The following is a 12,166-nucleotide window of genomic DNA, read 5'->3' as shown; positions in this document are numbered from 1 at the left end:
GTGCCAAAAGCTGACACTTGGTTTCAGCTAAGTGATAACTTTTACAAGGTTCCATTCTGAAGGCAGTAATATCTTTATATAGCCTAAATATTTAATTGGTGTCAGTAGTCTATAAAATTCAGTGAAAAGATTTCATTTTCCAAGCAATGCCTGTTGCAACGGCACAGCACATATTTAAGCAGAAGGTGAAAATTCCAATGAGAATGAAAAGGTTCCTAAAAAGCACCTTCAGCAGGTAAGCTACACTTAACCCTTCTAAGGTTTCAAAACTCTTCAATGAAGAACTTCAAAATTAATTAACATGAAAATATACAGTTTGACTTTCATAGCTAGTGAATGTTTTTCCACTCAAGCCAGATTTGACACTGACCTACAATTCAAGAGAAAAATCTAAAATTGACATTGATCCTAGATTTTTAATGGGAAGCTAGAGAGTCTCCTAAAACAATTTATTTCCACAAAATTCATGTTAAGCCCCTAATCCTACAGAAACCTCAACCAGAATTTAAAATATTTTTCTGTATCTCATTGTAAACAGCTGCTATAATCAAGAAGAAAACAAAACAGTCTTTGATGTTACAGGGAAATGGTCTGTGCCTCAAATAAGTTTGACAGCTTACAGATTGAATTCCAAAAGTCCAAAGATAACAGCGATGAAATCCGGTAAGGCAAACAGATATGAGAAAAAAATGTAGTTAATTACTTAAGAGATTCCCTTGAAGAATCCCTCCTTCATAAAAGAAAAAATAATCAATTTACAAGTATATCAGTTAATCATTTGGGGATTGCATTTCTTTCTTGCTGCAGCTGTCAGCGCGCTGCAATCACTTGCAAGGTTTCTAGCACATCCAAAGAGAAAAAAGGTAAGCTTTAAAGCACACCTGGATAATTTTAGGGAGCATTTCTCCTCCATTTTTTGTATGCTGAACAGCAGTTAAGTATTTCTTTTCAAGAAAGAAAGTAACAAGCCATTTAATAAATACAACTCGAGCTGCCATATATGGAATTTTTGTGCTGTAGACATTTTCATTGTTTCGTGTTGCAGTAATGTATACAGGTCTTGGTCTTGTATCAGGAATATCTGGTGAGATAAAAAGAGAAAATACAGAGAAAATCTCATCTTAAAAAACTTGCTTCCAGACTGTTTAAATGCACAGAACATGTCACCAACAACATTTTTTCCATGTGAAATAACAGATGCAGTGACTGACCATTTTTATTATTTAACACTTGTATTAATAACTTTACTACTTCTAAAGAAAAGCAAGAACACAAAAGACAAATCTTTCACGAAGGCTATGATTTGTATTAGGCAAAAGAAAGAAAAGCAAAAGAGTAGAGCTGCAAAGAGTAAGACAAGATCCAAAACAAACATGAGTCTGCAAGATAAATTGAGTTTATAAATTTCCCCGGGTCTTATTAGTAAGGTAGAATGAGAAAGAGAAGATGACTCAGGAACACTCAGTGAAAAGATTAAGGATACTCAGCACATGGGAAAGAGATGTTAGCTCAGGTGCAAAGAGCAGCGCACAAGCTGAAATAAAAGAGAGAACACACAAGGGAAGAAAGTGGAAGAATGCCAAACAGAGATAGGTTGGGTCACAATTAACACAGATGCTTAGATTTGGAGGGGAAAAAATCACTTGTGCACAGCTGAAATGCAGGGAAGAACTGTGCTCCAGTTGTGAACGTGACTGAAATGGCACTGAGGTGAATTCAGACACTAAGAGCAAATTGCAAAGACAGGAGTTGGAAGTCAGAGGAAGGAAGAGAGGAGTGACAAAGAAGAGGCTGTATCACCTGATGGTTGACAACACTGCTCCTATTGCTTCTAATACATAATTCAGTAGAATATTAGGAGAAAGTCTAAGGAAAATGTGAGCATTACAGAAATAACATGCTTTTAATTCCAGAGAAGTGCTTCCTATAGATGCTTCCAGCAACACAAACTCAGCTTGTTTATTTCACAGCTACAACTCTGTTTTCTTTTATTTGACTTTTGATGCTTATTTTTTCTGTTTAAGGAAGAAAGGACTTTTTTTTTTTTTAACTTAAAAGATAAAACTTGCTACTTACCTAGAACAGGTTTGTAGAGGTTAGTTAGTTTTGTAAAAGATGGAAACAAGTGTGGAAGGTAGTATTTTCTGAACAAGGTAAAGAGAAACTTAAAACCAGTGTCTTGGTTCTCCTTATTCTTCCACTCCAAGCTTGCAGCCTTTGCCACAGAATTAAAAAAGAAAAGAAGAAACAAAAAGCTTGAAGATCAAGTTTTATACTGATAGTCATTCCCTGTGATGACAAAACGTTGCTCTACTTAATGAGAAAGATGAACAACTGCACTTTAACACGAGAGATGAAAAAACAACAGCCCCAAATTTATTTACTTTTTTAAAAAGCACAACACGAAATACTACCTTGAAGGACTTTAGCAAATCAGAGAAACAAAGCTCGTTAGAACACAACCCTCCCAACATGAATAGTTAAAAACATGCATCTCCTCCGCACCTGAATTACCATATATTTTAATAGTAATTGAAGAAAATAGCAGGTTTGGTCTTCAGCAATTTTCTCTCCAGAGACAGCTGGCAAAAGTGGGGTAATTTCTTCTGGAAAAATCTTAGCTAGAATAAAGAGAAAATGCTTTAAACATAGAAAACCTGAAGATACTGAAATAAATAATATTCTCTATAAAAAGATCAATTTATTAATAATTACTAATGTGCTACTAAGATGCACAAAGCCAAAACTGTTTGGACTTCCTGTGTTTTCCCATACACCTTCACAGACATCTGAGGACAGGACCAACCTTTGTTTTAGTGCAGTCTGGAAGGATTAACACAAGCAGTTGCTGCAGGTTAACAAATAAGCTGTAAATCTACACAGTAACTTACTTTGCAGTAAGGTGTTCATATGGCTTCACCTCGATATAAAAAAATAACAACAAAATTGTTCTTAACTCAGAATGACAAAACCTGAAGGCCATAACACTGCAAAAAAATGTCAATAGCTTGACAATTGCAGGCCACCTCTGAGCTACAAACAGTACCAATCACACAGCACTGTCCCTGCAAGCTGCCTTTCAGGTTCACAGTGACTTCGGGAAAGGGAGAAGGTGAAACATGCAGCACAGAAATTGTGTTTACTCACCATCTGGTGAATTAGGAGGACTAATGACGTTATCTAGTGTACAGGGACCTCGTGAGGACAAAACGGGTGGAAACCCAGGCACCAGGCATGCAAATATTAATATCTGCTCTTCTGTACAGTTAGTCTGAAGTGCTTGAAGCCAGAGAAGAAACAGTCGGATTCCTTCACATCTTATCTACAAGGGGATGATTTTGCAGTAAAAAATATGAAGACAAATTTTAAAGTACAGTAATGTAGTTGAATAGTTAAGAAAGTGTATGACAATACATTGATTCCAATTCTGTGCTAGTAAGTCTTTTGGTCATAGCATAAGTAATCCTACTGCTAAGTTAACCAGAGCAGAGAAGGGTGAGAGTGAGCTGTACCAAAACTGTGTGTATGATGGCCCCAACCTCCATTGGAGGACAAGGAGCTGACCTGCTTCTGTCCTGCCAATTACAGAATGCCAGCTCCATGCACGTTAAGGCAAGCTGCTGTCCTCAATGTGAGCAGGACCAGAAGATCCCCAAGAAAACCGGGATGCAACAAAACCACCAAGGCAGAGTATTCTGTAAGTTCACCTTCTTCTTTCTCATTAACAATTTGATTTTAGCCATTTTTTTGGAGTAAGAGAAATGGATTTAAAACTATTTAGCGAAACCAAGAAACCTATACATGTGATATAATGTACTTCATGCCAGAGAGTTCTGAATAAATGAAGTATTAAGCAAATACATTGCTAGCTTCTCTAGCTAGATTTACAAAGGTCATTAGAGCAGCACAACTGAGGAATATGAATTTTAAAATAGCCTACAGTTCCAATCTTAAAGCCTGTAATTAAAAGGTGAGTGGAAAAGCCCAGTGATCTGAAAAAATGTTGATTCTGAAAATCTGTAAAATAATTTGCTTCATACAAATTAAATGAAAAAGAAATCAGAGTACATCATAGAAGAGAGATACCTTGAGAGAGTTTCCAGTGTGCAAAAGTTTCTTCAAAATCGACCCTGGATTAGGAAGATGAAACAGGCATATATCAGATGTTAAGATGCTTTTTAAAAAAACACTACAGAAAAGGCTACTTTGATGCTATTCCTGTGCTGTCACTACACTGGTCTTCAAAAAAGATGAAAATTTCTGGGGGATAAAAAGCAAAATGATAGACATGATACTCATGTCTATTTAAGAAAAAAAAAACCAAACAACCAAACAGCTACTGAAATTGCAAAATATTTTGATTCATGTTTAAAAACAAGAGGCCAACTGCTTGTTCCAAATGCCTGGCTTAAAATTAGAGTGATCTTACATACCAAATTCTTCAGCTAAAAATGTTTCTAGTCAAATTCCTCACAAAATAAAAGAACTTACAACTCAGTTATTTCACCTGGCTTTGAGAATTACAGCCTTACTTAAAGGTGAGCCTTTGAGATCTCTCCATTTCAAAATTTTAGATGGAAGTTATTAACATACGTAACAACTGCATATTAGCAGATACACACAAACATCAAGCAAAAAGCAAAGTATGAGGTGCACTTCAAATAACTGCAGCCAAATTTCGTAGCTCGTTTATCAAACACAGCTATAAATTTATCCAAATACAACTGTTCAAAGGGAGCAAGAACGTAAATACATTAGCTCTAAAGCAACTGCCTAAAAGCAAATTTCTCTGGACTCACTGAGATGAAATGGAAGTAAAGTGGTGAAGCAGACATCTCCTTCTAGTTTTCTCAGTGCTAACTGGAAATGTGACAACAGCCCTTTCCTTGACCTTCACCTTCCACTCATTATTTCTTTTGCAACAGCAAATACATTGTTGGGACAAAAACATTACAGCTGATGAAATGGTGTTGGAAACCAAACCAAGCCAACCAAACCAACAAAAAAGAACAACAACGAAGAAATACATCCCATTGCTCCCCTCCCAAAGCAGCATAAACTGTCCAATTTACCTCAACAAACAGCAAAAGAAAATATTGTGATCACCTTGGAAGCATTCAGAAGTAGAATTTTCACAGTTGTTAATGAATCAAAGATGCTTAGTTCAGTGGACTGCAAGTTGTTTGGACTATCAAAATACAAGTATTTTCCTCTCACTTGACTGTAATTTATTCAGTCTGGTCAAATGAGGACAATAAAGTTTTCTTTGTCTCCTGCATATGATCACAAAGGATGGTCAAAGGAAATATTTAAATAATTAGAAAGTTAACTTATTCGAAAATAAAGACAGCTGAACAATTTTCTCATATAGCATTTTTAGAACCTGATTTGAAGATATATCTGAAATCCCTATACTATCTACTGAAAAACTCATCAATAAAAGTTCAGTAATCCAATATTCAAGAGTGACCCAAACCATTAGACACTTATTATCTGAATGCTTTAAGGTGAACAACTAGCAGAAGAATATCAAGTTTTAAGCCAAGCCCCCTAAGTGTCTATTATCAAACCCTATTATTTTCTTTTTAGGCATGTGTTGGAAGGCAATGTTCAGTTCTACGCTTATGAAGACTTCTGCAAAATACCTGCTTGCGGACAGAATGGAAAGAAAGCTAAGGAAAAAAAGGCTGAGCTTTACCAGCTCCTTTCCTGTGTTCCTCCTATTCTCCCCTTGCTCCAGAAGCCAGCGTATGTATTGCAAATGTCATGGAGTGCAGATAAAGAATGGAGAGCCTCTTGGTTTGACCAAACAAATGCCATCCACAGGTTCTTGCTCCTGAAATGGCCAGTGTCAATTGGCTTGGCAAATCCTCCACTGAATGAAGGATCCATGAAAGACAGCTGGGGCCAAACTTACAGAAGTGCTGTGTATTCAGAATTCCACATACACAGGCCAACAAGACTGTGGGCCACTCAAAGTTATTTAAAAAGTTTAAATTTTTGTCGTTTATTTCTTTGTTTCACTATTCCAACTCTGAAACAGAAATTCCTCTTTTAATTCTCACGGATTGTGGTAACCGAGTGCTTCACAAGTATTAATGAATTAAAATGTACAGAGAATAATGTCACAGGATTACCACAGAAGAAATTAAGCACTTATGTGATATAGCAGCCCAATGGTTTGCATTTAGTGTAACTTGTGCTTAACTGCACAACAGTCACCAATGGAAAGCAGAAACGTATCAGAATATATTTCCAAAAGGAGACCAAGTTCAATGGCATCTATATCTAGGCAAAGAGCAATTTTTATTACAACAAATTTGCATGAGCATCTTGTATGTGATCATCTGTGAAAGACTTCACAGTGCAAATTTGCAAGAGATCAAACACAGATTTCACAACCCTTCTCAATCTTAATTTTTGGACTTAGTCTGTGAATGCAAATGGGCCTCCATTTCTTAATTCACCCATTTTCCTAATTCACCCAATTAGGAAAAGGTGTGCTGGTTTAGATCCCTCACCATTTTCATGCTCTAAAAGCTATGAAAGAGACAAAAAGAGGATCACAGTAAATCCAAGAATACAAAAATTCCAGGAGCTTTCATGCAAAAATACAAGTGAAGCAAGCAATCAAAACCACACAGAACAAAAACACACAGAGCTATTTTGACAGGTAAAAAGATTTTCCAGATGTTCCAAGAATTTTCAGATGCAAATCTCACATATAAGTACCATCTGTGTGTTGGGCAAAACTATGTCATTCAGTGGTTTAAAGGACCTGTAGAACCAGGGAAGTGATTACAGAAAACACAGATTTTATTTTTACTAGAACATTTTTAAACCATTCCTTCTTACCTATACTGCGAAAATGCCATCGATAAAAAATCCTCTCAGGTAGTAGTTGCAATATTTTCTGCAGGAAAGAAAACTAATAGTCAAATTTTCCATAATAAACTGGCTTATTCAGAGGATACAGATAAACTGATACACAAAACATAAATGAAATGGTTATACATAGGGAGGGAAAACACAACAGAAGATAGCTATAATAATTAGAACTCTTCACCATTACTTACTCCCTTGCTACATAGGAAGATGCTTGGAATGATTCTAAATAAATGCCATAACACTGACACAAACCTCTTTCCCCTTCCCCCTCTCCTGGAATGCCCTAGCATTTCAGAATATAAACTGATTTCTAATGAAGACGTTACAGATTGAATTTCCTTCTAAGAGGCTCACTTTGGGTTACATTTTTCTGAAGTGTCTGGTAATAACTACTGTTAGATTGATACAGTCCAGATTTTGAGATTGGGTGGCTTAGGTCTGCCTTTTCATCAGCTAATGGGGTCTATCTCCCAGCTAAGGCAGAGATGAGCAGCAGGGCAGTTATTTTTACCGTGAGATGATTTACCTGTGTTTTCAGCCGCTGAGTGAAACCGAGCCAAATTACACAAAGCTAGCCTAATTTAATTCATAGCACACGCAGTTAATAAAGCACTTATGTGGAATAATACACGGCGATCTTCCTCTGACTGATGCTAACAGAGGCAGATCAAACAAAGAAAGAGGTTTGGTCAAGCCCATTTCCCCTCAGTTTTGTTATTCAACAGAGCATCCACAAAGCAAAGCAATTTAAGCATATGCTTAAGCGCTTTCCTGAACGGAGTCCTATAATATTAGTTGCACAGAACAGTTGGGGTTACCAAACATTTTTTGTCAGCTTACTGGATGGTAATGTTATTAAATAATTTGGATAAATCCAACCTATCCAGGAGTCTAATTTTGGTAAACGTGGCTTTTAAATAGTGTTTAAATCAAGTTTCAAGACACTTAAACATATATATGTTAGCATAATAAACTAGGATTTGGCAAATAGGTTTAGTATTAGTAGAGGACAGCTAACTTACTGATGCTCAGCTTCCCAAAAAGGCAAGAGAACACACGTTTGCGTACAGATTTCAGAGAAAAAATGTCTAGAACTTACAACTTTTCAGTTACTAGGATATGAAATTTAGAAGTTACATCTAAATGGGGAATAGTTTTGACACCTTCTTTAGGAAATAAAACTGAACAATCCCACACATGACTAGCAGTCGAGGTTTAATCATCAAATAAAATCACCAGAAAAAATTTCTGCATAACGAAATGCCATCAAGTCTTCAGAAAAACCACATGCAGGATGCAGAATGAATGACAAGTAATTTAAGCAGTGGTGACCCATTTGCTGGTCTTTTGCACATAAAAGCTCACAAGAAATAAAGCGTCACAGCCAAGAAAGCAACAATTTGTGTTTTAGGCCATCCTTCAGAGACGGCCTACACACGAATCATTACTGCTGTTAAAAACACTATGCTTGAGAGATGGATTATGACAATTTTTATTTTTCACAACAAAGTGCTGCAGCAACTGTATACAACACTGAAAGTCACAATCTTTAGAAGACGGAGCATTCCCTTCCCCATGGCAGAAGATGGAAGTCATGACAAGTTCACAGACTTAGGGAACCAGACCTCGGGTCATACAGACAGACTGCTCTTCCTTTACATCCACAGCACATGCTCCCCAAATAGTATTTGGCATTTCTAAAAGTGAATAGATAAATAAATCAGGCACATCCCTCTCATGTCCTCGCCGGCTCTTTTTCAGCGCTATCCCCAGAGCTCCTCCATCAGGCCACAGGGGAAAACTCTCCTAGAGAGGGGCAACCAAAGCCTCTCTGAATTCCACAATACCCCCCAGGGAGAAGCCTTCACGTGCCTTCACATTTATCTCAGAAACAAATAAATAAATGCACTTTATTTCTATTTTTTTAGACCAGTAAAAGAAGTACAGCAATCATCACAGCAACAAAGGCCGCCCTAAGCAAGATACCTTCAGCTTGTCCTCAGATAGAAATTCTCTCTCATTTGTTTCAGAACACTAACTACGGGGAACCAATTTGATTAAATTTCTCAAGAATGAAGCATTTCTGTATAAATAAAAAAATACACCTGGAAAATACATCCATTTCACTGAATAAATCTGAAATACATTTGAACACCAGGCATGCCGTACTCATTTGTTATTAGGAAAGACTTGTTGAAATTACCTGATGACGTACAAACGTTTTCCTTAGCTGCAAAAAGAAACAAAACCCATTTCCCAATAGCTTTAACAATGTTCTTAGAGTCATTTTTCCAGTTTGAACATCCCAAGTGATCGAGAACTGAACCAAAGAAGCACCTCTGGTGGTGCTGCCTGAACACAACAGCACACTGAGGCGGGCAAGGTCTCACCATGCCCTCTCTTCAAGCTGCAGATTTAACAGCTCGACAATTAAATGTTACTTGGGAAAGACCAGAGGCATGACAGCATGCAATACACGAGCATCTGGCATCTTGCAAAATTTCACTCAAACTTGGAGTGAAATTCATTTCTAGAAAGTTAACTATAATAAGGTGTAAGCTGCATAAGCTGACAATGTGTCGAAGATGCAAAATTCAGATCTATTTTGAGAAAGAATAACTCTGGCATCTGAGCTGATTTTAAGCCCTGTTCAAAGCAATTTTGGCACAAAAATACTGTGGCAGAGTCTGACAACTACTAGGAAAAGCTAGATGATACTTTTAACTGCATAGTGATGGGAGGACAGAGGAAGAAGGAAAGAACATGCCTATGGTTTCAAAAAAAAAAGCAGCTATAATAAATAAATAAGAATAAAATGCAAAATAAAAGCATCTCTGTCAGGTGACTGAATCAAAACAATTTAAAGTTTGAAAAAAATAATAAGAGGACTGAAGTTCCTGCCTAGGGAAAGCTTCAGTACCCCCCAAAAAACTCCTGACACAGCAAAAATTGGGACACTTCAGTTGTTTCTCACACCTTTCTCCGTTTCAGCATCTCAAAACCAGGAAAAAAATATGTGTTCATTTTGGAAAAATGCAAAGATGCATTTAATCATCTGCCCAGGATGACCCAACACTAAGGTGAAGTCATTTTAAAAATCAAATTAGGTTACTAACATCGCAGTGATTTTGGAAGATATCAGAGCTTTGCAGAAGACTGAAATGAACAGAATTCATCTAAATTCAGAGGGCACATTTGCTCCTGCAGTGCAAATATGCATTAGCATGTTTAAAGGTCTATTCCACTAAATGAAAACTTCGGCAAATTCAAAGTTAAGACTAGAACACTCTTTTGATTGGTAATTTTCACATATGTGCATTAGCCACAAGACAAGGAGAGCGCTACAGCATGACATAATATTCTGTCATGCACGTGCACGGGTCGTTGTCCTTTCAACTTGCTATTTCCAAGAATATATTCTTCACTCTCCCAACCCCCAGGGTTCTCAAAAACTCATATTGCCATTTCTATAAAACAAATGATAGTTCCTTGCACTCCAGCCTAGACTTTTAGCAACACCGCTGTGAATCCAAACTGGCTATTGACATCTTGCTTGTAGTTTCTCAGTACACTAATAAGAAATATTTTAAGAAACCCCACAGTGTGAAATAATATTGCTTTTTCAGAAAACACATAGATCTATTTAATGCTTAGTGCTTTGCTGCATCTATATGGTAATCCATTATAGCACACTTGAAATAGAAATTAGGTATTACTACTGATCAACACATCAGGGTATCTGTCAGTTCTTTTAACTGATTATCCATAGTTCTTTTTCTTCCCGACTTCCTGCATGACTAGGAATAATGTTAAGTTTAAATCTTAGTTTACACAGGACGCTTGCAAGATCTCTCTCTTCATTTTAACAAAGAACAATAAAAAACACCGAGGTTTGTATTTAAACAGATTCCTCCTGACTATACTAAAACTGCAATTTTTTTTAAAAAGGCTTTTATTTTTGCCAGCTTAGCTGAGTAATATCGTGATTGGTAGCCCTGCATCTATTGCAGTGTGCCACACTGCCCTGAAGGAGAATGCAGAGAAAGCCAAGGCTGTACCAAATCTTACACCAAAGATCCCTACGCCCTGATGTTTTCCAGCTTCACTTGCACAAAAGTGAGATGATAAGCATTGCTGCTCTGCAACACACTATGCAGAGCATCTTATTAACCAGCAACAAAATCAAATGTGTTCTTGCTGATTGAATGTGCTCTCAGAGGTGATGTCAATGACAAGTTCAGAATAATGTTTATTCCAGGGGAATGGATTCTGAGGAAAAAAAAAAATAGCTTTCCTGATACAGCCTGTACATAATGAGGAGTTCCTATTAGTCCGCTGGCAGGTGTACCTACTTTAATCCATATCAAATGTAGAACAGCTCTCCTATGTCTTTATGTTTAAGACTGTTTGGTGTTATCTGTACAGCAGCTTCAGAAGGTTCAACTATTAAAATCTGCCGTAATTTTGAATTTTTTCTGCTGTTATTCACTGATTTAGGTCAGGCCAAGAGCTCAGTGAAGTTAGTATGCCTGCAGCAGTTCTATCTCCATAAAGGGAGACCCTATTTTCTGTATTCATAAATTATTTATAGTGTGAAAAATATCTGCCCAAAGCAAGCAAGACACATATTCTTCCCCAGGCATAACACTATACAAAAAGATCTCCCAAATATACACCATGTACGTTCACGATTTAAAACGGAATGCTAGAAGAATAACATTAATGTTATTACAATAATAGATGAATCAATCATAATTACAGCAGAATAAACTGAAGATTGTTCAGAAAGCTATTTTCTATCTGTTAGAAAGGAGCAGTTTTATTGTTATAAAAAAAAATAAACCTTTCTTAATCTACAGAGCTTGAGAATCAGCCAACCAAGACTGTGACAGGCAGCTTTAAACAGTGAATGTTGTCACCACAGTAAGTAAGAGAACCAAGTAAAAAGCTGGAACAGAACCTAAAACTTGGATCTAAAGCTGAAACTCTCAATGGTAACACAATCTACAGGGATGGAAATTAAGCCACTTACCTGTACAGATATGAAGAAAATCTAAATAGTAAAAATAAAGTTACAGAAAAAGGATAACCCCAAGAAATTAGAAACCAGTGCCCAACTGGAATAAGAACTCAATAATAATTATCCCTTGTGCATAATTTTACAATAACTTTTTATATTGTCCAGCTTCACTACATAATTTAATTCTGCAGAATTCAATTTTAATCACTTTTTTATTTCAACCAAAACGTAGCAAGACATTAGGAGCAACATCCTAAA

The 12,166-nt window shown here is 36.7% G+C and overlaps 1 protein-coding gene across 5 annotated transcripts in view; it reads right to left on the bottom strand.

Moving 5' to 3' along the window:
• Positions 1-12,166, bottom strand: part of RALGAPA2 (Ral GTPase activating protein catalytic subunit alpha 2) — a 121,517-nt gene that overhangs the window by 92,399 nt on the left and 16,952 nt on the right. For all 5 annotated transcript variants that reach the window (XM_085218663.1, XM_085218661.1, XM_085218659.1 and 2 more), the window contains 6 exons: positions 6,856-6,913; positions 4,087-4,130; positions 3,148-3,322; positions 2,506-2,621; positions 2,077-2,215; positions 882-1,081 (listed from right to left, as the gene is read on the bottom strand). In XM_085218663.1, coding sequence (XP_085074789.1) covers positions 882-1,081; positions 2,077-2,215; positions 2,506-2,621; positions 3,148-3,322; positions 4,087-4,130; positions 6,856-6,913 — 732 coding nt within the window. The remainder of the gene's footprint in view (positions 1-881; positions 1,082-2,076; positions 2,216-2,505; positions 2,622-3,147; positions 3,323-4,086; positions 4,131-6,855; positions 6,914-12,166) is intronic.

The sequence above is a fragment of the Meleagris gallopavo genome, chromosome 2, assembly GCF_905368555.1.
Source record: "Meleagris gallopavo chromosome 2, MGAL_WU_HG_1.1, whole genome shotgun sequence".
In the NCBI taxonomy this organism is placed as follows: domain Eukaryota; kingdom Metazoa; phylum Chordata; class Aves; order Galliformes; family Phasianidae; genus Meleagris; species Meleagris gallopavo.
The sequence above is the reverse complement of the archived record's forward strand: the minus strand, read 5'-3'. Positions and strand labels throughout refer to the sequence as shown.